This window comes from Stylophora pistillata, chromosome 13 (genome assembly GCF_964205215.1).
Source record: "Stylophora pistillata chromosome 13, jaStyPist1.2, whole genome shotgun sequence".
In the NCBI taxonomy this organism is placed as follows: domain Eukaryota; kingdom Metazoa; phylum Cnidaria; class Anthozoa; order Scleractinia; family Pocilloporidae; genus Stylophora; species Stylophora pistillata.
Genome location: NC_142531.1, coordinates 9,791,218 through 9,818,059, shown reverse-complemented (window position 1 = coordinate 9,818,059; position 26,842 = coordinate 9,791,218). Strand labels below are relative to the sequence as shown.

At 39.2% G+C, this 26,842-nt stretch overlaps 1 protein-coding gene, 1 long non-coding RNA gene and 1 pseudogene across 5 annotated transcripts; 2 read left to right on the top strand and 1 right to left on the bottom strand.

Moving 5' to 3' along the window:
• The first annotated feature begins 860 nt into the window (after positions 1-860).
• LOC148717540 (E3 ubiquitin-protein ligase TRIM71-like) lies at positions 861-3,705 on the top strand (annotated as a pseudogene).
• A 3,178-nt stretch (positions 3,706-6,883) lies between these two features.
• LOC148717539 (uncharacterized) lies at positions 6,884-9,490 on the top strand. The gene is made up of 2 exons (XR_015994472.1): positions 6,884-7,947; positions 8,953-9,490. It is a non-coding gene; the product is annotated as an uncharacterized LOC148717539 (long non-coding RNA).
• Positions 9,491-12,117: 2,627 nt separating this feature from the next.
• On the bottom strand, positions 12,118-26,784 carry LOC111330186 (microcephalin). Of its 4 annotated transcripts, none has more exons than XM_088742580.1 (17): positions 26,556-26,784; positions 25,693-25,933; positions 24,267-24,352; positions 23,592-23,627; positions 23,169-23,400; positions 23,013-23,069; positions 22,698-22,738; positions 22,386-22,482; positions 20,574-20,786; positions 20,005-20,238; positions 17,923-18,587; positions 17,238-17,275; positions 16,978-17,140; positions 15,252-15,329; positions 15,014-15,154; positions 14,410-14,500; positions 12,118-13,177 (listed from the first exon to the last, which is right to left on the bottom strand). In XM_088742580.1, the coding sequence occupies exons 1-17, from the start codon at positions 26,613-26,615 to the stop codon at positions 13,086-13,088; spliced, it is 2,565 nt and encodes an 854-aa protein (XP_088598706.1). In that variant the 5' UTR covers positions 26,616-26,784; the 3' UTR covers positions 12,118-13,085. The 4 variants fall into 4 exon arrangements, with proteins under 4 accessions (XP_088598706.1, XP_088598705.1, XP_022790745.1 ...); XM_088742579.1 differs by having other exon boundaries at positions 17,923-18,590; positions 26,556-26,783; XM_022935010.2 differs by having other exon boundaries at positions 17,923-18,590; positions 20,005-20,235; positions 26,556-26,783.
• Between the last annotated feature and the right edge of the window lie 58 nt (positions 26,785-26,842).

Sequence of the window (26,842 nt, the reverse complement as noted above, 5' to 3'; positions counted from 1 at the left end):
CGTGAAAGGTTTGAGTTTTATCATTAGGAGCTGAGCCAAACGCTGCAAGCTTCCAGGTATGTTTATAGGTCACTTCTTAGTGACCAAACTCAACAAAAATGATATAAAAAGACACGGATACTGAGGCAAAATTCGTTGCAATAAAGAAATTTTCTTCTCACTATATCGAAATATGGGCTGTCTTCGTACAACATCTGTTCCGAGAGGCAAACACCTTGGCGAAGCTCGAGGAAAACTGTGAGTTTCGAGGAAGAAACAAAATGGCCCGGGGGGATATGACCATATTTTCGTGCCAAATGAAGGAGACCGTGTTCATCATCTTTGACTAACTTCTTAGTGCACTGCACGGTATGTACATTCGAGTTTTGAAGTGAAGAATTTTTCTTAAAGAACGGAAGGTTAAAATATTTAGGAATACTTTAGGATATTCCTAAGTGGCAGACGCGCCCATCTATGCCAGGTTTATATTGATAGACTCCGGAATGAGACTCACCCCTTGCATTTTATGCTCCCTAAACAGGAAGAGGTTGTGCATAATTATAATCTTAGATCTGGCATTACCCGCTCCACGCGTCCTACTTGTAGGACCAAGCGCACGCTAGAGTTTGTCACGCAAGAGTTTCTCACGCATAAGTACACCTAGTGGCTTGTATAATTATGCTTTTTAGTATTATTGGATTTATTGTATTTTACTTTAGTATAATATGTTTTGAAGATAGCTCTGTAATTCAGCCATTTTGTATATTGCTGCAATGAGTCTTAATAAACAGTCTTTATAAGTTCTGTTTGGGACATAATTCGTTACATGACGCGTCTAATAAACCAATCGAGAAAAGCAAGATTGCATGTTTCATGTCACATGTATGTTTTAACTTGAGTTTGAGGCCTCGAAAGAGTTGGCTAGTCAATCATGGATGTAAGAACCTTGCTAAACAATCTGCACAGAAAAGTATTCTGTCCTGAGTGTAAAAACACATTAGTTGAACAAATGACACTGCAATGTTTACACAGTTTTTGTCTACGTTGTTTGAACAACACGAACGAGTAGCCGCCATGATATCATTGAATGCCCTGAGTGTGAAAGAGAAAGTGAAGTCCCAGAAACTGGAGGTCTTCAAGATTTACCGTCTAACTTTCGCATTGTCAGCATGCTAGATTTGAAGGCAATTAAAGAATACGATAATACTGAAGTGATATGTAGAAATTGTGACAAAAGAAGCGCTCAAAGTTGGTATTGTTTCGGATGTAGGACATTTTGGTGTGAGAATTGTATCTCTGCTCATAACATTATGCGGGAAAATAAAGAACATCGCGTTTTGGCAATTAGAGACTTCGAAGAAAAAGACTTTGAAGCGGCCAGCATTTTGTTCCAAGCTTGGACACGAAAAGAGAGAACTGGCATCCATTTGCAAGATTTGTAGAGCCATCGTTTGTGACAAGTGCGCCTTGACACATCACGACGGTCACGTCAAGATACCCTTGGAGCAAGCTGCAACTGAACAAAGGGTAAAATTCAAATCAGAGATTGAATCTCAGAAAGAAAGATTACAAGCGATGAAGGATGAAATAAGAAATTTTGACGAAAAGTGACCTGAAATTCAAGAAAACGCTGCCCATGTAGAAGGAAGCGTGCGGAGGTTTGCTGATGAATTGATATCAGTTATCGAAGCGAAGAAACAAGCGATCATCACTGAAGTCAAAGAGTCAATGCAACGTCAAGAGGTTAGGCATGGCGAGAATAAACGCGAGATAAAAGTCACCGAGAAGGCTCTGGAATTAGCTAAAACACTTCGTAACCGAAGTCCAAACGCTGAAATTGTTCAGCTTAACAAATTCATAGACAACATTTGTCAAAATAAAACAGCAGAAGACCTCGACGGGAAGTGTGATGACCCAGCTGTCCTCGGTGGTGTATCTCTTCTTGAGCAAGATTTCTTGAAAAATCAAAAGTTTTTTGATTATGTGAGCAATCAAACCATTGGTACTTTGAAGCGCTTAATCCCACCAAAACCAGACCACATCTGTCAAGTGCCACTGGAGAAGGAGTCAAGCGAGCGTACGAAGGGCGGAAAGCAAATATATTTTTGACAACTAGGAACAGAGAGGGTGAACAGATTTACCAAAAACAGGACTGTTTGACGGTAAAAGTGAGTGGTTTATTTTCTGAAAAAAAAAAAAAGCTGGAAACTCAAATCCTCGATAACAAAGATGGAACCTATAAAATAAGTTATTTTCTTGGATTCAAGCGTGACTTTAAGTCATCAGAATCACTCAAGTTACATGTAAATGGAGCACATGTTCATGGAAGTCCCTTTGCCGTTTGTGTTGAGACAAGAAAGTTCAAACCCGTCTTGTCTTTTGGACAACAAGGTTCCTCCGAGGGAATGTTTAATGGGCCATGGGGAGTGGCAGTTAATGAACGAGATGAAATTGCAGTGACTGATTCTGGTAACCACAGGGTTCAGGTATTCAGCAGTGATGGAACTTACTTACGATCATTTGGTGGAAAGGGAGATAGACAGGGACAATTTCACACGCCCTCTGGAATAGCCTTTGATGCAAATGGAAGGATTGTTGTGGGGGACAGTGGCAACCAGCGAATACAATTTTTCAGTGGGGAGGGAGAGTATAATTGTCAGATCATTAGCAACACAGGTCTTGATCCCTTTGCGCCAGGTTCAGTTACGATATATCTGTAGACAGTGATGGCAACATCATTGTTCCAGACTGCCATGAAAACTCTGTTAAGATATTTTCTCCCGATGGACAACTTTTGCATACAGTTGGTGAGGGTAATATCACCTCTCCAAGTCACTGTATTCAATACAAGAGCTATCTTTTTGTGTCACACAGGGATGACCATCGTATCAAAATGTTTGATAGGGAGGAGAAGTTTCTGAATAATTTTGGTAGTAAAGGAATAGGAAACAAGCAGTTCAATGAACCATGTTGCTTATCAGTTGACAAGGCAGGACAACTGATGATTTGTGATAAATTGAATCACAGGGTTCAGCTTCTAGATATTCCGAGTGGAAAGTTTCACACCAAGTTTGAGATGAAAGGAGAGGGTAAAGTACGCTTAGGTTACCCAGTCTCCATGGCTGTTCTCAGCGATGGAAGGATAGTAGTGTCAGATTTCCTGAACCATTGTGTTCGTATCTTTGAGTAGATTTCACATTCCCTCCCTGCTTTAGCCTATCAATCCATTTACTAACCTTGATGATTCTGACTCACATCAGATAATTGTTGGTTGATCTTCCAGAAAATTCTGCACCTACCGCCAAAAGAGTTTTGCTGATGTTAGTTGTTCTTTTATTACTAAAATCAGCTGTTGCTTCAACATGATTATTTCTAGCCCTTTTTTACCATGTGAATATGAACAGTAGATGTTCTCCTGTTTTTCCTTATTGCATGAATAAGAGTACAATAACTCTTAATAGATGGATGAATTTTTGTAATAATTGAATTATGTAACTAATAGCCTATACATGGATATAGTATAATTTTAAAATTTATACGGAACATGGAGAGAAAAGAGAAGGGGCTGAAAAGTGATTTAGAATGAAAAATTGAATGTATGTCGACATGATAGCATTTGTAATAGTTATGTTTTCTCCTGGTGGTCAACTTTTGCATACATTTGGTCAGGGTAAGATCACCTCTCCCAGTCACTGTATTCAATACAAGAGTTATCTTTTTGTGTCAGACAGGGGTGACCATTGTGTTAAAATGTTTGACAGGAAAGGGATATTTTTGAACAAGGTCGGTACTGAGGGGATGGGAAACAAGCAGTTCAGTGACCTTGGAGGCTTGTCAATTGACCAGGTGGGACAGCTGATGGTCTGTGATAAACTGAATCACAGGGTACAGCTACTTGATATTCCAAGTGGAAAGTTTAGAACAAAATTTGAAATAAAAGGAAAGGAATGTTTGGGTACCCCAGTCTCTTTAGGGGTTTTGAGTGATGGTAGAATAGTTGTGTCTGTCATGCGTAATCATTGTATTCAGGTATTGGAGTAGATCTGATAATCAATCCCTGCTGTAGTATAGCACAAGAGTGGACTTCCTTTCTTGCATAGCAGTTTTCTTTAAATGCGTTGAATAGTTAGTTTTCATTTTAGATTTGACTGGGCAAAGCTGTGCTTTTCAAAGAAACAGTGGTTGCCCCGATGCTCTGGTCTCAGAAATCTGGGTGACAAAGGTTTCATTAATTTCAGTAGAAATGATGATTAAGACAAGTATCATTATTAAGTTTCATATACTAGTACAGTACTGTTTAGTAGTCCTTTTCAACGTGCTTCTAGAAGGTTGCCGTGGGTAAAGCCCTTTACATATAAAGTTCACCTAATGTATATCTACTGTTAAAACAATAATACGCAATTGCACGTTCTGTGACATGAGTAAAAATTATAGTGAACTTTTTTTTACATAGTTGCTAGAATATTCGAGATCAGTTGTCACGATTCACAGGCCTACATAGAGAGAAATAGATTAAAGAACTAATTCAGTTTACTTAAGTAATAGAGAGTTATTTGAAAGACCAGACTTTGCTTTTGACTAAAGTAGCCCACATTTACGCGTGACAGTCAAACACTGACTGTTTTGCGACATCAGCAAATATTTTGTTAAAGCCGGAACGGTTGCAAAGACCTATTCAAGACTGTAATATATAGTAAAATAGAGAATAAATATGAGATAGCACATAAACCTCTGAGAAATAAGTGTATAAATTTTTTCGTCTTCATAAAGAATAGCGTGGAGACAAGGACACATCACTGAAGGATGTTTTCAAAGATGCATCGGCAAACAACTCGAAAAAACCAAATCACGTTCAAAGCCATGCGAACGCGAAGAGAAATTACATAAAAGTGATGCCACGAGATATTTCTGGTTTCTAGCAAAGGATGTATTGGAAAAAGTCAGCCGACTTGTAGGCCCTCTTAAATTTCCAAGTGACAATGTCTTCGCAAAATCTTGCTTTGCGGGCCTTTCGACAACTTCCGATCAAGAACGCAAAAATAATTCAGGTTCAGTGATTGCTGTCTGATCACTAACGGCAAAAGGAACACAAGCTAGAAGTATGAGGCTCCCTTTCCTTAATGCTGCATTATCCCTCAATGCTTTAGCGCATTCAAAAAACAGTACTTACTTATCGTAGTATAAAATGCTCGGGCATATTTTGACTCCCTTACCACAACAATTGTTGGCGAGCGATAACTAATGATTATTTACAAAACTTTGCCTGACTGTTTGTCTTTTCACAATGCAATGCCGGTATTCGCATTCAAGTTACAAAGGAGAAGCTTCAACCTGCTGGGGGACGGACGGGGTAAAGTTACATTCGAGCGCAAAGCGCCCGAGTTGGACCTCCTCCCCATTGTACGCGGTTTTCCGTGCGACATACCGGAGCGGCTTTCGCAAGGGGAATAAGCTGTGCGTGTCACGTTATTCCGGAGCAGTTTTGTCATACCACGTCCATAAATTATGTCTTATCACAAGTTCATGACCTCATTCAGGTGGAGGAAATTTCACTACCCCAGTATTTTCCTGACTCTAGCTGAAAAAAAAAAAAAAAAAACCCGCAAGAAACCGGTCAGGGAGTTATTTCGACTCCAAGTTCCTATAAAAGCGGTCTTCGGTACATAAACTATTAATGGAGAACATCGCCTGACCTCTAATGTGTCTGACACTGGAGGCGTGAACATGGCGACAGCAAAAAAAGCTGCTAAATTCTCATCACAGACGTAAATTCCAATTAATCTACATAAACCAGTCAGAGCTAATCGGTAACACGCGTGTTAGGTAAGCTTGATCACGCTGATAGATAAGGCGAAGAAAATTTAGCTTGTATCAAGACGTTCTGATCGGAGAGAGGACGAAAAAAACGTTTGTAAAGCGAAATTTTGGATCAGAATTACCAGTGAACCTCCGAGTAAGACTCGGCAGCAAGAGGCTAGGCTAAAACGCAGAATTTTGTCATGAGAGGCTCTAGTCACGCATCGGGGAAACAGAAAAGACAAACAGCTTACAGGGTGTCTCTTAACAGCTTATAGACACGACAGCTGCCCTCAGCTGAGCGTATGTTTTATGTCTTCTACAGTTATAGTTCCCTGCTCAAGATCGTGTCTCAACGCAGTGTAAAAGAGATAAGATTCACTTTTCATCGAACCGTTTTGTGGTTCGATTTAAACAACAAATGTCTATGAGGCAGGATGAAGAAAATCTGTTTATGCCGTAAACTAGGATCGGATTCAATTCCGTCCAGGAATGCTGCTGTTGTCGATTATAACCATTTTCTTCGTCATAGAGATTTTACAGTCGACTTACTGTAAATTCCTTCGCTTGCTTTTGAAAACAGGCGAAGAAAGAGTACCTCAGTAAACCCTATTCTTCGTTAAACCTTGGGAAGGAAAAGCACTTCCGTTTTCTTAATCTGTCAAAAGGGAACGAACTTAAAAAAATAACACGTGTAGCAAAAGGCTGACACAGATACAGCAGCCGACTTTCATGCAAAACTAAACCAGATGTCTTGACACCAGAAAAATTATGTTTTAAAGATTTTAGGCGAATACGATTGTCATAAACTACTGAACACTCGTGTGCTGAGAGGCATTTACAACGAAGTTAGGATTTGTTTTCTTAAGAAACAACTTTTCTTTTTTCCTGAGTAAAAAAGAAATTTGGAACTTGGGTTGTCGAGGTGCTGTGGAGGAAAGCTGTAATGAAATTTAAGCGGTAACAAGGATGCTTGGAATAACTTGATTTTGAGTTTCTAAAAGCAGGCAATTAATGGGATGTGAATAACCAATAAGCTGTATTTAAAAAAGGATATGTAGTGACGCGCTAAACAAAACGCGTGAAACACTACACGGCGGCCTTAACAGAACTTCCACTTACACATGCACCATGGAGTTATTTCAGCTGTTTTGAGGCTAATGGTCCACGATGGGTTAGGTAAACAAAACAAAACAAAAAAACACAGACAAGTTAGGGGTGTGTTACATTAAATGAGATTAGAAAACATAGCCCGTGTGACTGAATTGTGATACTGGACGAGAACTTAAAAGTGAGCTAGTCTAAAATAACCAATCACAAAGTGAAAATGTAATTAGTCTGCGCAACTCGCCGAGCACGGTATAATCCATCGCATATCGGCTATCAAACACCTAGGGATCTGTAAATAGCAACAAATTATGAAATTCAAATCAGGAAAGATCAATATTGTGTGCGGCGTGATTATGTTTTCATGGGAGAGACAAGGTGCCCGTGACGACATGACACAAAATTGTGAAAAGTCAGCTTCCGATGAGATCTTATATGCGATTGGCTGTCGTGTTAGATTTTTTGACATATTTCAAGCCGTGTTTTGATTTTTCCAGTTCATGTCAGGCCTGTTTGCGATTGGTTTAAATTTGTCACCAAGTTTGCACAGCTGCGAGTTAGAAAACCCGCGTAGAGAGCACTTGGACAAAACACAGTTGCTTCCGCGCGCGTTCAAATACCTTCACAGAATTTAAGCGACGAACATCTGTGAACTCCTTCGATCGTTGCTTCGCCGTTGCTTCGGACCAAACACCAGAATGAAGCCTCAATCAGCCAAGTCTGGCCTTCACGCCAGGGAGGATTCCCTGCATTCAACTACGACAACGACTTCAAGTATTTCTAGAGCTCGTGCGCGTAATACCAGTGCTTCATATCTCGAACAAGGCTGCATTTACAACATGGACGACTGTTACGCAAGGCTCAGAGCCATGGTACCACATATTCCTGCCAACAGAAGGATGAGCAAAGTCGAAATTCTACAGCACGTTATTGACTACATTCAGGATCTCGAGTCAGCTTTGGAACTGCCGAACCTCCAAATGAACAACTTTGTAAAGAATTCAGCCGATAAGAAGACTAGTCGAGTTCCGCTTAAGACAATTTCTTACAATCGCTAAGTGAGAGGTAGGTTGAACTAATCATAAACAGCCCGTATTTCAAAGCGACAGAGGGTCTACTCGTTAAATCCACGTCGCTATTTAAACCGGTTCAGGGCACACAACCCTTCGGAATGGGGCACGTTCAACCCAGAGATTTAGTCGATATTCAAGATCATGAAGATGTCAAAGTATTGATATATTCAAATATCAGATAAAAAACGGTGCGAGGAGAGTAATAACGTTTTTAACGGAATGGTATTCGCTCTTGTGGGAGTAACATTGTTACGAGGGTGTTAGATGAGCGACATATTTCCTTGCGGAAACTGCACAAATCGTTCGAAACTGCCTCCTGTTTCGTGCATCAGGACAGAGGAATTAAAAAAAAGTTAAATGGGAAAAATGTCTCGACAAGGACGAATCTAAAGACAGCCTCAAAATCCCTCAAATCCTTAACATTAAGCAGCTGGGCTACCTTAACAAAACAGACGCTTGCGAGCCAGAACGAAACCTGTGAACTGTGTGCCAACCGTATATTCTCCAGCGACTCAAAGACGGGTTGTCTGGAAAATTTGTTTTCGTTAATTTAAGAAACTTCTGGCTTTTGCTTAACGAGAAAGGTGTTTCATTTCAGAAGGGGCTCCTGTTTTCTGAACTTGACGTAAACCACAAAGCATAATCTTGAAGTATAACGCGCTCTCATAAGAACCAAATCTGTTGAACATCGAACAGAAACGGGGGCAGTTTGCTCCTAATTCCACGCACTACAGGAAGGAACTTGTAAGAAGCGAACTAATCTGTTTTCGATGATAAAACCCAGCTCCATATGGTCAGCTGAAGGCGACACGTTCTCCTCGTTAACGTCAAAATCTTACACAGTTTGAAGAGGATCACGATAATATTCAACAGATGTTACACTCTGGCACATACCACTTTTACCAGATTTACACGGGAACTGTTTGCTTGCACTTCACCCAAGTTCACATTGTTCCAGACCAGAGATAACTGACTTATCTCATGTTTATTGTTTTAGCAGGAGAGTGAAGAAGATGCACTGATTACAAGACCTCTTCGATCCCAACCCGAAAATTGAGCAAGCGAACAACAAATTGCGATAGAACTTTCTGGGATGCTTATATTTGAACAGCAAGAGACTCTCGAAGAGCTTCCGAAAGTTTTCAAAACGTTCATATATTTGATTGCAGAATCTGACAGTTAGAAAATGACCAGAACATTCCGTGTGCGTTTGGACTTGTACGGAAAAAATATGCTTAGCTAGGCGTGAAATGTACCGAGTCGTATTAGGAGAATTTTGGCTGTTGTCGGGGAGAAATTTAAATTTGCGGCTCACAGCGGCGAACCTTTTTACTTGCAAATGACAATTTGTTTTGTTTTTCACGTGATTTGTCAGTTGTTCAAACAAAACGTAATTCACGTGACTTGTAAGCCCACAAAGCCTATTTTTATATTATAAAACCAACCAAAGGAATGTAAAAACAAAATTAAGTAGTTAAAATGTTTTTTAGCTTGTAACATAGCTATGAGATTAAAGACTTATTGCCCTTTTAAAACATAGTTTCGTTACAGCCAGCTAAAGGCGACAAGACAACACACGGTGAAATGATTTCCTCTAAAACGTTTATTTAGGGGCAGTCAAAGGGAGCATGTTTGTAAATGAAACAAACCAAAGCCGCATAAAATAGCGCATATGCAAGATATCAAATCCATCTGTCAGAAACTAATCCTGGCTATTGCTTAACAAGATACAAACAAATGCAATTTCTTAGGCTCTTTATAAACCCACACGCGACGACTCCGTGATGTTTTTTAAAACTTCGCTGGCACGCCTTTATAATGGATTTTTAATTCACTGTAACAAACACGCGTTATTGGAACAATTACCATAATCGATTTTGCACATGAGAGACTAAATGATTTTTAAAAAATCTCTATGGAATTTTTTTCGATTTTTCCTCCGCATCTAACCAGCCCAGTGGCCTTTCCTCGCCAATTATAAACAGCCGTGAAAAGAATCCCTATCCCGCTACATTCTGTTTTGATTTCAGTCGGTGTGACTGCGTATGTAATTACAACAGTCCAACAGTAGTTATGGTCTTTTGACAGAAATGTTAAGAAACAACATTTAGTGGAACTTCCTCGAAAGAAGGTTCTTATTTTTCGAGCTGAAAGCGATACCCTGAAATAAATTTAAGGTTGCAGCGAGTAAATATTTTAAATCGAAGTTTGTATATCTCGGGTGTACTATATTACCATTACACATTCCTAGTAAACTATTGCAAAAGTTCTGACCCCTGAACTGATTGTCAACAATTAATTAGATACATATCTGTTTCATCGTTTTCCATTTCAGATCTTTGGTAAGGGATAAAAGTTTTGGCAAAACATGTAGAACAGAGGAGAAGTTGCAAAGGACTTCACGTGTACTGTTTTTCGGTCGTCATTTCCTCCCACGGAGAACAAACCGACCACACTCATTGAAACTTTTGTACCAAATTTTTGACTACACTCGGGTAGAAAAACATCCATAGAGTTTGTGACCCACATGTTCGACGGCTACACGCCTGCTTTAGGAAGATAAAGTCAGCAAGGAAACCCGTGGTAAAGTAAGGAAAGTCTCTGCTTAAATTCTCAAACAAAATCAAACATTTAGCGACAAATCATTATTCCTGTCTGTATATCCGGCCTGGGATCCTATTAAGTACCATATTTGGCAACCGTCATTATTTGTTTTTCAATTTTGGCTAGGTAGCTTCATTACAAAGTTCCAATTCTCAAGACCTTTTTGAACTGAGAAAAAAAAAAATAAATGGCAAACAAGTAACAATTTCAAATTGACGTACTTCAAAAATTTAACGACACTTTACAGGAGGAAAGGAATACAAACTCCACTATCACGATTTCATTACAACGTCTGGCTTTGATTGATAACAGCTGCTACACATGTTTGAGAAAAAAAAAAGTCTTAAGTTGCACAGCATGTTGGCGATTTTTTTCTCTTTCCGGACCCTCCCAGGCTTACAGGATAACGTTATTCAGTTCCCCCGTAAACTAATTTTACATGGTACAATTTAGTTAACAAAGAAGTTTCACTTGTTACGCTCAAAATAGGTAAGCATGACGAGAAACTAACCAGCAATAAAAACAAACACGATGATAGAACGAGCTACGACAGGTCACCGTCATCTGAAGTATTTTGAGCAAAACAAACAGGCAGTTTTTGCTCATGTGAAGGTCAAGAATGTTATAAAATCAATTGTGACACTCTTCAGAGCATCTACATTCTTCAAACGTTTCTCCTGCAGAGCAAAAGAACAGACAAGAATGAATCGAACGACCACACAACTAGACAAATCCAAATGTTTTCTTTGCACACTTCCTCAAGGAGACAAAGGGAAAGAAAAATCATTGACACGACTGATAAAATGTAACTGTTGTTGTCTTTCCTGTGAAAAAGTTATCTTTGTGTTGTATTTATAAACTAAAAGCTTAAGTCTGGTAGAATTGAATTAAATCGTCTTTAAATGCGCTTATATACTTCGAGGTTGTCTATTGATTTTGCAGTGGATTGGGCTGGATTCATGACTTTCTGCCGACGCTTGAGGTCGATATTCTTCGATTCCTTTCACAACCGGGTTGTATTCCGCAGACCAGGAAAACAGGTCCGCCCAATTTTTTTTTTTTTCTCACGGTTTTTCATAGTTTAAGATGGATGTCAGGTCATAACATAACAACAAACACTGTTAGCAGCACAAACTCATCAATCGTCAGCCCCTCTGTTATACGGCAGGGGATTGTACATCAGAGGTCACTTGTAGACTCTACCCCTCAGTGATTTGGCATTGTGAAGTATCAATTTTTCTCCGCTGCCAAGAATTCAAACAGTCAAGTATTGAGGTATTGGGGTCAGGTGGAAAACTTGATGATAACAAGGACCAAACTGAATACTCCGCTTGTGAAAAAAAAAAAAAAAAAAACTAAAATAAAGCAGCTTCCTTTCTTCCCCCCTTTCTCTTGTAAATTCCACATTTGCCAATGACATTGAATATGCATTCCTTCGAATAGTAAGGGAAGTTCGTAAGTTTCTATTGCATCTCTCCAGTTTCGATAGCTGGCCGACTGGTTTCACTTATGTGGAGGGTAGAATTCGAAGCTTCTCGCATTCAACGAGAAGGACGGGGAAGTTGACACTCCTTTTATTATATTCAAAAACAGTTATCATCTACAAACACATTCAAAAACAGGCTTTTTCTTATCGTTGGAACTATAACTGTTCTCTCTTTAATCAGCATACTAGAATCTATCTGAATTAGAAATATTTTCTCACCTGATTTATCCATAAAAACCTTTTTTCCTTAGCTGCCCTTTAGCTCACTTGACACTGACTTATTTTAAAACAAGTTAATGAAACATCATAAAATTGTGTAGTCCCTCTTTCGAAGACAGCTCTCGAACATTTTCAACAAGGCTGATTAGCTTGGAATCCATATGACACTTCACTGAGATTAATGGAACGTGGTATCAAAAGTATTTAATTCTCTCCATTGTAAAATTCCGTCATTCATGCAAGTATTTTTTACCACAGTTGAGGAACTTATCAAGTAAAAATGCACTTCGGAGTAGATACAAGCTAAAATCTTCACTGATTTCCCCCTGGCACCAAGGTCAATCGTAAAATCGTACTGTCACGTTTAAGACGAAATCTTTCGTACGCTTCCGTCAATCGCCAAATTCTCTTGCAATTCATACGACACTTGAGCTTTAATCTAACATCGCACAAAACGTCTTATAACATTCTACGACAAAAAGCGAAACTCCGAGTGACGTGCAAATTTGGAAAGTACAAAACGTTTTCTATCGTTGATGAAGTTATCATGTTAAAATGAATTTCCCTGCGACTGGTGCCAGCAAAAATCTACATTTCTCAGCTTTTGCAAGAAGTTTAATACAAACGTCTCCATTAGAAGATTTAGTCTAGAAATGGTCGCAGAATTCCATCTGATATCTTTGGCCTCGTAGAGTGTTGCTCGGGAACCGGTCATCCACCCAGGTCTGGCAATGCACTATTCGGTCAGGATTGTTGTAGCAGCGGGCTAATAGTATTCAGTGCGTTTTCAGTCTGTACAATTACTATGACAACAATCACCCTTAGTAACTTGGACTAGCATCTCGTCTTCGCTTTGCTGGAGTGTTAAGAGCGAAGCTGGCAAATGGCAAGACAGCGTGTTGAGTAATACAATCTAAATAAAAGTAGGGAAACAAGAATCGAGGTTTATCTTCATCTCTCATCATTCTACTAAAAATTCTTTCTGTAGACTACAATACTCGTCCATGCATTATCATCATGGAATAACGATTCTCTAAGCGCTAGTGAAGATATCAAGTCAAGCACGTTCTCCAAAGATGGTGAATCGATCTTTTGGTGGTCAGGTGTATTTAACCAACATACAAACCCAGTTTCCAATGAGAAGGTAAAGGAATGGAATGAGCAACACGGTGAAAGACGTGATGAAGTAGAGCTTTAGTATTTTTTCGACCTCCGCAATGTTGAAATCAAAACTCACATAGAGCATCGCCACTTAAATGTCAAAACAAGAACTTCGGATAAGTCCATTTCCTTTCCAAACATTTGCTTGCTACGACCACACGCGATGCCAGGAGGCTCCATTACTAGAAACCTACAAGTCCTTTATCTCACATCATATAACTCGTTGAGTCTCTTCTCTTACTTCTACTAAGGTAAACACCCTCTAACTGATAAGTTTGTTGATGATTGCCACCAGCTGTATAAAGGATAATGAATTAAGAGAGCGATTTTCGATTGAGTGTTAGAGAACAAAAATCAAAGTAAACGTAACGGCCAATAAGCATGAATGTGAATGTGAATGTGAATGAATGAATGTGAATGTGAATGAATGTGAATGTCAAGGTGAATGTCTCAAAGAGCCAGTGAGAACTTAAATGACAACCAAACTGCTTGAAGCGCGCGAAAACACGGGCAACCAGGATTGGTTTTAGGTAATTTGGTTTTATCAACTAAGTTGAAATTGTAAATTGGCCACCGTAAAGAGTTAAATAGCTGACGTTTCGAGCGTTAGCCTTTCGACAGAGCGAATTGGTTTTGTGTCTGACTGGTTGAGAAGATGACGTGAGTTTCTCAACCCATCACAGAACGCAGTGAATCATGCAGACCCAAACCAGTCCCAAATTACTTTTGACACTTACCTGAAAATTGCTCTATTGTAAAGAGAAGTTACACATGTGGCACTGTTGTGAGCTCAAGGGTCAAACGGTGAAACTTTAAGGGATACCGTGAGCCCTGTTAGACTGATAACGGGAACTTTCTACTACGCACGGCCTCAGTATAGTCTCATCCGAGAACGATTTTTCTCTTTTTTTGTTTTGTTTTGTTTGTTTGTTCGTTTGTTTGTTTGTTTTGGGGTCCGAAAAACTTAGTAGGAGAAGGACTTACCGAGAATCCACTGTTCTGTAACGTTCACCACCTGTGTTTTCCTTGTCATTGAGCCAATGCATATCCCAGCATTTCTTAAAGAAGTGCTCACCTACATTTGTTGAAAACGAAAGGAAAGTTTAGAAAAGAGGGTGAACTGACTAATTTGAGGATAAAGAGTAAAACCTTTTCACGAGCTGACATAAGCGAGAAAACGTATTCGTATACAAGACCAGGTTGTTTAGCACGAGTCCTGAGACACATGTAACTGCATATAAATCGATACGTGATCCTATAGCATTTAATTTGAATTGGTGCAAACCATTTTTGTAATAACTCGGCCCAGCTGCTTTCCCAGCCAAGGTGGCAATATTTTAATGCTATTTTTAAATGGCTGTCTAATGGTCAGTTGTAGTTTAAACTTCCCTAGAGTTCTATAACCAGCGCGTGTTAAGCGATCTTCGCGCGGTTTTTTCGCCCACGCTGCATCTAAGGCGTGTTTTGCCTTGAGTTCTGGTTGGTTCGCTTGGCCATTTACACCAGCTCTTGTCACTGCGTTGGCCAGCTTTGCTGTCCAAAACAGACAATGCAAAATGAATCGCACCAAAAATTGATTACATCTTACCTTTCCACCACAGAGGCCAATTAACGACATCAAAGAGTCCCTTGGAGGCGCGCAGTTTTCGGAGACATACATTGGTGGACACTCAGCAAAGAGCTCTTGGTGGTAACCCGGCCCAGCACTGACACGTTCGAGGCGGCAAAGCTTAACCCAACAGCAAATAAACACACATCACTGACTGAGATCTGAGATCTATCTTAGAAAAAGGGTAAGCTCCAAGTAAGCATAACAGACTACCCACCTGTGCTGCAGGGAATGCGTCTGATAATTCATAGGGTTCTTCATCCACCCAATGACCAACTTCTAGAGATTTCATCACCTGCATAGAAAAATACCTTTTCACCACAACTGGTAGTAACATCGCAATCTGATTGACCAATTTGCCGTTGTCCATATAAGAGCACAAACAAACGCTGTTCGCGTCAATGTGTCACGCAACATGTCACGTACTGAAAGAATCGTTTTATTTGATATTCGACAGTGGTTTAGCGAGGTCTGTGCTCTTATCGACAACGATATTCGTCATCACAGTGGTCAACAAACACAGCACATCAGCACAGACCACGCTAAACCACTGTCGATTTGTTAACTTTAAGTTCTTGGGTAAGCGAATTTCATTTCAAATGTTATGCCCTTAAAAGAGATAGATGCATGTCATGGTTGCTGGACCTCAATAGAATCAAGCCGCTACGTGAATCAAGCTTCTAGCCGATTATTTGATTTCATCGTCTCCATCCGTTGCCAAATCCATTCCTCTCTTCTACAGTCGAACCTGTTTTAAGCGGCACCATATTAAGCGGTCAGCTGTCAAAGTCCCGAATTTGTTTTCCCCTAATCATTTTTATTTTCGTCTCTATTGAGCTGTCGCGGTTACCCCTTACTAAGTCTCAACGGAATCTCCTAAGTCCTCCACCTGTACTAGACGGTCACTGAGAGCAGGTCCATTCATATAAAATCAAGAATAATCTTAATCAATTTTTGATCCATATTTCTCTACCAAAATCAAAGTAGTATTTTCGAGCGAGATTCTGTACATAAAGTGGTCAGTTACGGCATAAAGTGGCGTGCACTTCACGTGCACCTCCGCCAATGTAATCTATTGCATAACTTCTTCTTATTGCAAAAAGATATACATCGGCGAAACAGGCAGAAGACTAGGTGACCGATTCTGAGAACAACAAGGACACATCGAAAGCAGTCGCTACACACTTTAATTTACCTAATCATTCTAAGCAACATATGGCAATCTGCGGTCTTTCCTTATACTGAGGTAGCACGTAAAGCCGTAAAACTCTTGAACAAAAGCTAATCTTTCAAACTGGCAGTCTAAATCCCACAGGGATCAACGAACGCTTTTCATTCCACTAATTTATTCGTGTTTTTCTCGTTGCCATGTTCCCACCAATAACGTAGCTCCATTTTCTGCCTTTAAAAGCAAACACAACCCACAATTCTTCTATTCGCTCCGACAAAGGGCTAACGCTCGAAACGTTAAAAATCTCCACTGGCAGGAGGCAGACCAGTGGGCTATTTACAGAGCGCAGCCGAGGAGTTGAACTAGGGGCAACCGAGAACAAATCCAGTGAGTGGCAGGGTGGAGGATTTGAACCCGGGACACCGGATTACAAGTCCAGCACCCTGACCACTCGGCCGCGCCACCTCATCCTGTATTCAACTTATATTCCCCGCCATTCCCCGTGGATGACCGCCAAATACATGTTCGACTGTATTTTGGTCCGTTATCACATTTCTGGTATTTCTCGTTCTAGGTGGACCACGGTTTTTAGTTGTTTTGTTTTGTTTTGTTTTTTTAATTTGACGGTGATTTTGAAAGTCGTATAACGTAATCAAGCTTATTCAAATGTATCAGAGGGGGAAAGGGTTCCCGAAGGAAGGTTGTCTGGAGTGAATGGTGCAAAAAATTACTGTTTATGTAGTAATGTTTCTTCTCATCCCCTCTTACTTACCCAAACAGGTGATACGAGCCAAGATCCCTGAGCAATAGCCATTAAAACGTTTAAGGTGCGGCGAGGACTTCCAGCGATCACATGACTCGTGGAAGGAGAGACTCGGTCTTCGATAAAGAATCTACCCAGTTTACGTACGACAGACAGAACAATGTCTTGCTCACTGAAAGAAATGGAAATGAAAGTTTTGCAAAGTCTATCACTGAATGACAGTTGAATGTGCGGCACGACAGCGCCTAAAATTTGAAACAGTTGCCCACCCAAAATGCATGCTTGTCATCACAATCGATCGCTTCGGCTGTGAAAAAAAAAAAAAAAGAAAAAACAAAAGTTAGGACCTCTCAAATTCGCTCTCATTAAATTACTTCATTCAAATACTTTAATTAAGTTCTTAACTTAATTCCGTCAACATAAAATGGCAGATACCCCATGTAACTTTATTACTCGAGACAGACATTTCTGCATACAGTGGTGATTCGTTATCTCAAACTTGAGGTGGCCACGGCGGGCGTTGACAGTTGCCAGTGTATCAGTGTAATTTACCAACGGATATTTTAAATCCCTGGCATCAAGAATATTGGAGATAACGGTGCTACAAGGACAAGGAAGGAGTATACTAAATTGTGCTGAGTTATATTAAAATTATGTCGATGGTTATGTATGGCTTACTCCCTGCGCAGAGTAAGGGGAGCTTGAGGGGAAGGGTTTAAACTGCTCGTGTCAGCGTTCCTAAACTCGGGCAAGTCTAAAGGGCTCGAAAGAAAAACAAAGAATACACGCATCTCCTGACCACATTGTCCAAGAAAGGCAGGAAAGGTGCGAGAAAAGACGGAAATATTGATTGTATGGCGTAACGTGAACTAAACAACAAATGTGTCAAACCCGACTTAACTCCTTTTCGTGGAGATAAACCAGAGAAAATCAAGACATCATCAGTCGCCTTACCTTAACCTTTTTGACAAGCTTCGTACGCTGTTTTCTCTCCGTTCCCCGATCATTTTCCTGGTGATATTCCTGTTCATCTTCCTCTGTACACGTGCTGCCTTCTACATCCGCATCTCCATCATCAGTTCGAGTTTCCTCCGAAGAGAGCCTTTCACTCTTCATCTTTACACTATTTTCCTGCGATACACTGCTCTTGACGTCAATTCTGTCTTTTTCTTTGTTTTTACCGGTACTAACCTGACTCTCCGGTTTCTCTGGACTCACTACTTTAACCTGTTTGACAGTATTTTTCCGCAGTAAATCATTCTTTGTCTTAATCACACCCAATTTTGCTTTAACGATGTTTTCCTGTCTATTTTCTTCTCTCTCCGTAACTAAAGAGTCATCAAACTCCTCTGCTTTCCCTGCTTTCCCTGCTTGACCAACCAACTTCGATGTCTTGGAAAATTTCCTCTGACGAAAAGACGCCCCATTGACCGTTAAGGATTTGCTGTTTCTTTCTATAACGGACACGCCCGAGTCTGAATCGACATTTTCACCAGTTTGATCAGAATTGTGACCTGAAGGGAAATTCTTGTCTAGCTTAGCAGGAGTCTTCTTTTTCCCGGTAAGACCGCCTTGCCTTTTCTTTCCATGGTCGATTCCTGCTGTGACGCATTTTTCATCTTCTGAGGACAAAAAAAATTAAAATTAGAGTGGAGTGCTGCAAGTCTAATGCAGGGCTGCTGCAAATAACGGCCGGTCAACGGACAATGTCCGGTCAAAATTGGGTACTGACCAGACAAATCCTTGGTTTGCCGGACATCTTGTCCGGTCCTTTACCGACTCGTTCAAAGAAATTTTAATTTTTAACTGTTTGCTAATCACAAGAGACACAGTCATGTTTCCAAAAGAAAAGAAAACCAATATAAAAGTAAACAAATTAGTGGTCGAGAAATTCCCGGCAGTCGCAAATTTCCGCGATGTCATCAAGTCCTGTCGCGAATCATCGTGTCTTCCGTTATTTTATTTTCTTTATTTAAGTGTTCCCAGTTAGTAGAGGGTTTTAATTTACCTTTGGCTAGATACCATCATTTACTCTTAAATAAAGTGATTGACTGTTTGATCGATTGAATGATCGGAAAGCACCCTCACGAAGAATAATCTTGTTGCATCGAGAATAGCCTGCAGTGCCGACGTATTTTGGGCGCACGAGTGCACATTTTCGTATTAGGCCGCCATCTTAGATTTGATTTTTTTTAGATTTTCATCTTAGTGGAGGATTGGGGCGAGGAAATATTTGTCGAGGGAGTAGGTGTCAAGTGGAAAAACAGGCAACGGGGGAGAGGGTGGGGAAGGTATTCTTCCTTGAGATCCTAGCTTCAGAAGATTGTTATATTGATCTTCCAGAAATCGTTCAAAAAGTTAAGTTGAATTTATCTTCCTCTTGATTGATCAGTTGATACGCATTCAGTTATGTATGTGTCTGTATGTGTGTGTGTGTGTGTGTGTGTGTGTGTGTGTGTGTGTGTGTGTGTGTGTGTGTGTGTGTGTGTGTGTGTGTGTGTGTGTGTGTGTGTGTGTGTGTGTGTGTGTGTGTGTGTGTGTGTGTGTGTGTGTGTGTGTGTGTGTGTGTGTGTGTGTGTGTGTGTGTGTGTGTGTGTGTGTGTGTGTGTGTGTGTGTGTGTGTGTGTGTGTGTGTGTGTGTGTGTGTGTGTGTGTGTGTGTGTGTGTGTGTGTGTGTGTACAATCCAAAAAGTGAAACAAAACCATTTTGAAGCGTTTTTCGTCGGCGTATTCAGCCTCATTCCTACTCACTTTCAAGAGAATCGAAACCCGGCGGGTCCCCGAAAAAACCCTTAAATGCCCGAGCGCGACATCCATTTCTCGTCGTTCAAGGAGACCAACCATCATCGAGTCCCTGCTAAACGACACCCAATCAGATGATAGCCACGAGCAACACCTTGTATATTTGCTGGCTCTCCCGTGACCCACTCTGACAATAAAATTTTATAGGCTTTCTAGCTTGTAGGGAATACTTAGGAGGTGTTTGACGGGAAGTGAGCAACGAAAGAATCAACAAGATTCAACTCAATATTTTACCTGTTGCCTTAGATACTCTCTCCTTTCTTCTCCTTTTAGTTTCAGGCACATTTTGTACGGTCCTCTTTGTGCTTTCTATATCTGTTATAAGCTCTTCATGGTCTTTTTCGTCACACTGCACTTCCTCTGCAACTTTAGCTTTCTTTTTACGCTTTGAAACACTTGCCTTGTCTTCGGTTTGTGCTTCTCTCGTCGAGTTCTGTCTCTTTCTTTTCATGCCTTGTTCAGAGCCTACTTTAATTTATAAAAAGAAGAGGAGATATAGCTTTGAAAAGGAGTATTGAAAGAACAATTTTGAAATTCCTACGCAAAACAGTTAATATGTCAAATGTAGGATATAAACGGCTGAAATATAAAAACGTCACACTTATTCATAGCTGAGATGTGGCAACTCAAACAAAAGGAACCGGTCACATAAAGTACATAAACGTACATTATCAACACATCGTCAATGTATATGTACAGGCAGAAAAAAGACATGGATACCAAGCCTGTTGAATTTTCCTACAACTGAAGAATAAAAAACGGTGATTACTTAAAAACATTTAATGTCTTTACACAAACTCGACCTGTCAGTAACACATCTTTCGGTGTTTTTCGAGTCTGAGCGGATGGTGTCTGTTTTTGTTCCACGGATGGAGTGGGTAGTTTTAATGGAGTACTCTTGCTTAGCAGCCTCCTTTTAAGTTTGCTGATGCTTGACGGGATTTCTTGTTTACTGTCTGACAATTGGTCAGAGTCGTCTTTTTTCAATGCGATTGGTTCCTTTGGCGATTTGTCATCTGTTAAAATAATACGCTTACATGAAAAAAAAAATTAATAAATTTTGGTCGGGTTACGTGTTTACTTGCTATTCAGTTGTTGGTAGGAGCGTAGTATAAAACAAAAGGGAATAGGAACGAGTCTGAATTTTGGCGGGAAATGTGTAGCAGCCTACGTTAATATTCTGCGCGTTATTTCGTTGCCTTGCTCATATACAGTGCAGAGAAAATTCTCCAGAGATAAGTGACTCAATGCTTTTACTTTTACGCTCATAGAATTGTTTAAATTAATTAGCCGAATGTTTCGACCTCAGCTTTACGTTTTTGTGGCTTTGGTGTTTCACTGCAAACCTTTCGACAAACCGCACGCATGTGGCCGGCTGACGTTGCCTCTCATATTGCAAGAAAGCAGCTTTAGGTAATTCCTGACACCACAAATCTTCTCAAAAGTAGTATTTGTTAGAGTTTTGTTCCCTATGTAATGCTTGACTGTCCAGATCTAATCACAGTGTGCTTCACGGCACTCATTTATTTTGGGTTCGTTCATGTACATGTATCTTTACTTATTACATCGCTCGCAGCGCCCGTGGGCATGATGAAGCGAATCCTGTGTTCTGATTGGCTAATAATTGGAACTACGTTCGTAATTCTTGAACAATGTCGGCGATGGAAACGCAAAAAGCGACAGAAGATAGTCAAAACAAAGAAAACAGAAACGACTCTCGTGAGTTTGTTGTGCTACAAAAAAAAAAAAAAATTGGCAAACAAGTCATTCTTAATTCCTTAATCAACCGAAATCTTTTTGCAGTACAATAAATCCTTTATTAACCAAGCTTGTTCGGTCCAGATGGCTGCATGTTAGCCTCGTTCTTTTTTCGCATTTTTTATGGACTTCGACTTCGCCTCGGCCCTTAAAAATGCAAAAAAAAAAGAGGAACTCGGCCAAAATCCAACCATCTTGACCTCGCGATTGGTATATATGATACCCTCCACTTGCATTGAGTTAGTAATATACATGAAAAATTACACGCTTCTGGTTGGCTAAAATCGAGTGCAATTTCCATGTAACATGAGTGCAAATTACAAATAACACGCGCTGTCAAAAGTTTGTCTGTCTTGAATGTCTTGTTGTTTTTTCATGTAAATTATCAATAAATAGGTAATAACATGATTTCTCGTGCAATTTGGTGTAAAAAAAAAAAGTATAAATTTTTCAGACTCGGACTTGTAAAATTAATTTTTGCCGTCTTTGAAAAATTTATTCGTGTTTATTGACACCAAATTCCACCTGGAATCATGTAATTTATCACCTACACATGTTGAAAGGCTGAGGTTACTTAGGTTTTTAGACCAACAAACCCACACTGATGTATTTTTCCCCTCACTTTCAATAGCACGAAACGAGTAAATAGAAACGATAAGAATGAGATGCTATTCCGAAACAGGAAATCACCCCCCTAACATTTGTCCAGAGTCTAGCACGTTGACAAAACCATCTGATTCATGAAACTTTTCAAAGTGAGTAAAGTTAATTTACGGATAATACAAGCTCACCTAGAAGGAAGTAGGTGATAAAAAAAGTAGTTTACATAAACTATAATTGTACTGCACCATGCTTACCGTAGTTGAGTGTTTTGATAAACGGAGGTGACCTTTCCAGTTTTTGACTTGGTGTGTCTGGTATGATGTGGGGTGTAAAGGGATAGTTGACAATTAACTGAAAAAAAAACACAGATAAACAAATGAACTGTGGTACAAAAACAGAGAAACAATTCTGCTAAACCTAAACAAGCAAAATACAGAGGCTACATGTAGTTAATTATTTTAGGCACCTAACATAGAAAAACTTCTTCCTTTCATTAACCTCTTTCATTCTGCATATCATGGAATACCAGTGTGGTAACACTACTGATAAGACACAACTATACTTACTGGACTATGTGGATCTTGAGTTTCTTCACAAAAAACCAAAGCTGGAAAATTCAAAACAGTTATAGTTTTACAATAAATAATGTACAAGTATAATCAGTCATGTAATTTAGTAGGTTTAAACATTTTTGCATTTCCAAAAGTTTGCCACTTTCCATGGCTGTTTGTAGGAATTTCTGAAATGTGATAGGCCTGACAAACATGTACTTTGCATGTACCATGGGAGCAAAATGGCTGTCTTCAGCATTCCTGTATGAAGAATACCTCTGAAGGGAAGTATTTTTGTTCTGGAAAAATATACATATATATCCCACCAACCTGTGGGAAGTAAATTCTCTGCCTGGAGCTTTCTCTGTCTCTTTCTTTCTCCCCTGTCTAATAAGAAACAAAAATGTGACATAATATACAGGTATCTTGCACAATATCATCTGTGAAATGAAGATTACATGTACCATCAGACTAACAAGAAATTACCAGCACTGTTTTGAACATCTTCTTCAAAGGCTTTGGGTTGCATGGATTTTGTTCTCTTGAATCTTCCTACCAGCAATGGTGTGGTGGCCTCCTCAGGTGAAATAACTGGGAAGAGATCCTCAGAAACACGTTTTCCACTCTGTCGACAACTCTCAACCCAAAGAACAGAAACCAAGTAGATTCCCTTCTTGAGTGCCCTCTCCCTTGTTGTCTTCTTGCCATCTTTAAATATCTTAATCAATATGTTTTTGAAATGACAATTACTTTCTGCCAGTAAAGAATCACTGAAAATACTACATGAGTTTTCATATAACCCATTCTATGGAAAACGCTTTTTTTCAATTTGTCATTCCATAACTTAAATGCAATTCTTTCTCTTTTGTTGCAATGTGGCATAGTACTAAATTATGCTAATAACCTTACCACATGTGTAACCTCGGGAGTAAGCTTCTTGACAACCTGTAGTGCAAAAAATTTAAGAACATTTATTTGAAATCCAGCAAGTGAGTTGTAATAACAGAGCAAAAAGGAAAAGAGGATGAAAGTAGGAAATGGAATTAACAAATTTATTCCATTTCCCCCTAATTTAATAACTTAAGATATACGTTGTAGTTCAATTTTATCCTTGGTTCAAATTTTATTTTCCTTTGTTCTCGGTCATGTTAATGTATGATAATGAGTTTGAAACAAAGGAAAATAAAATTTGAACCAAAAATAAAGTTGAACTACAACATATACATGTATATGCTGTGAGGGTATATCTACTTTTAATAATTAAATCATGCACATGAACAGTGAATGGCATACATGCACATTTACAAAAATTGTCATAACATTATTGTAACTTTGGTAAAAGTGAAATGGTTTTTTTCTATGATCTAGCCATAATTTCAAAATAATTTTAAACTATTTTTGGATATTGTTTTTTTTTTTGCATAAAATTCTCAATTTATTGAGTAAATTATTCAAAACAGGTAACAAAGACTGCAGCTTCTTCTCACTCGGCAGTTACATGTAGACTATCACGAAAGGAAAAACAATTACTGAACTGTCTCCTGATATCAAGAAACAGCTATCATTAGATTCTGATTAACTTACTGTTGCTCCAAGCATTTCCACTTGCTTTGAAATTCCATCAAATCTGTTTTCAGTATTTGAGCGTACCTCGATAAATGCTACAACACCTACATGTTCATGTAAGACATAAAGACACAGACAAACCCTTTCAACTCAACAAGACAAGAACACTGTTTCAGTGCTTAGCATAAAATTAAGTAGATATTGTACTTGACCTTCAATATCTCAGAACAACAAGAGAAATCATGGTTAAGGTGAAGAGGAGTTTGTTTCAGTGTGAGGTTTCAGCCCTCAATAGTTGGTTTGAATGTTTGAAGAGTCCACCACAACACAAAATGAATATAAATTATTAAAGAGAAGTAAATATTAATGCCACATCTCCCAATGCTGTGGCCTGGGGTTTACAACTCTAATTCCAAGAGTGTTAAAAATTTGAAGGTGTTTCCCCACAGTTTGTCAGGTTTTCTTCCTTACAGGAAAATCAGACAACAAATAAAGAAATGAACAAATGATTAAAGTGCACCTAAACCCAAAAATTTTTTTTCGCTTAACAAAATAAGCGTATTTTTTGGAGTATTTCTGTGCAAACATTTTTTTATTTGCTCAAATCTTCAATTGTCTGTGCCCAGTCAAAATACGGAAAATCGGCCGCCATCTTGCCCCACGGCCAAGTTTAAAGAGGAATGGCTCTAGCGGGTAATGTGACATCAAATCGAGAACACAAAAGTCTGCATTTCACACATTTTCGCTTGTTTAGGAAGGTTGTAGTCGATTTTGTCCGAAAATATGCCGACTAAGTGTGTTATAGGAGGATGTAGCAACGTGCGAAATTTGCAAGAGGGTATCACGCTTCATACATTCCTCATACAATACACCTGGTCGGCATATTTCAGACAATATCGACCACAACCTTCCCAAACAAGTGAAAATGTGTGAAAAGCAGACTTTCGTGTTCTCGATTTGACGTCACATTATCCGCTAGAGCCATTCCTCTTTAAACTCGGTCGTGGGGCAAGATGGTGGCCGATTTTCCGTATTTTGACTAGGCACAGAAAATTTAAGATTTAAGCAAATTAAAAAATTTTTGCACAGAAATACTCCAAAAAATAAGCTTATTTCGTTAAGCGAAAAAAAAATTTGGGTTTAGGTGCACTTTAAACAAATCATTTAGGTAACTAGCTGATTTTTGCACCCATTATGAGCAGTGAAACCCACATGTATCTACATGTAATGGGCTCTCAAGAGCTCTTAGCTTAACAGAGGTTACATTGCAAGTTTATAAAGATAACCAGGGGGTTACAAAACAAAATAAATAACTGCACTTTGTCATAATACATAGTAAACTCAACTGTTGAAGCATGGGTCACTGTTGAAAATACATTTTTTTTCTACTCATCTTTTGAAGAAAAGTATGAAAATTATGCTTAGTACTTTACATAACATATACCTTCCAGTATTTGGTCATGTGGTACTGGTTGAGTAGAGGGAATGTCAATATCCTGCTCTGTACTGCAATTACTTTCGAAAGAACAGTGGATGTCAAAGCTTTCATTGTGAGCCTTTGATTTGACCAGAGCAGCCATGTTATTTCTACTTTTTGACAGAGGTGCTTCGTTTGATATACTTTCCCTCACAATGGCTTTTTTGAGTCTTCCATTCTGTGGGGTCATTCCTTCTAATGTTGATTCCTTTAAAATTATCCAAAAAATCGATCGATTTTAAAAATACAAACTCTACCAACATTACCCTAGCTGTGAAGAAATCAAGTTTGTATTCTCTGAAAGAGGCCTGAAGAGTTAAAATGAGACCTGGGATTTGGAGCCCTAGGACTGGGAAACACAGACAAAAAATAACACTTTTCTAGACAGAACTGTTGACTTATACCGATAAGCACGCTTTGCATAACTCAGAGCTGCATCCGTCTTTCACTAGTGATGTTTACACAATGACAATTTTGAGCAAGAAAAATAGTGTATTTACAGTGTAGAGTATAAATCTAAGATTGAAAGACTAGAGAGACCTCAAAATAATTCATTAATGACGAAAAATGCGATAATAAACATCAGGTGAGCAAGATAATTATGCAGATACAACGCAAGCTCAAACATGCCCGTGTAATTTTGATCAAAGGCAATTCTTTCGGAGCTGCGATCAGAAATATGTTCTGTTCCCTTTTTCAAATTATACGGTTGGATTTCCTTCAAAAACTACCATATGTTGTTGAGGTCTTTATCATAGCTTGTCACAGGCTTCGATTGACCATTCGATGGAATACTAGTAATAAAACACTATGGATACATGTTCACGTACCTCTGATCTCTTTTTTGATGTCACTGTTTTGAGACTGAGTGAGATTTTCTTCTGTTCCATTGTGGTTTGGAAAGTTTTTTTTAAGATGAACTAGCGCTTATACGATCAGTCAAACTAAAATCGGATGGCATTACTGGCACGTTCAGGGATAGGCGAAGGAAACCATTCAAACCCTACTAACTATGGTCAAACACGACTTCAATGTTTTCAAGAAATCCCGCCTCGCGAAACATGAGCTCGTTTCCTATGTCAGCGGTATAAATGTACATAGCTATATGGGCATATAA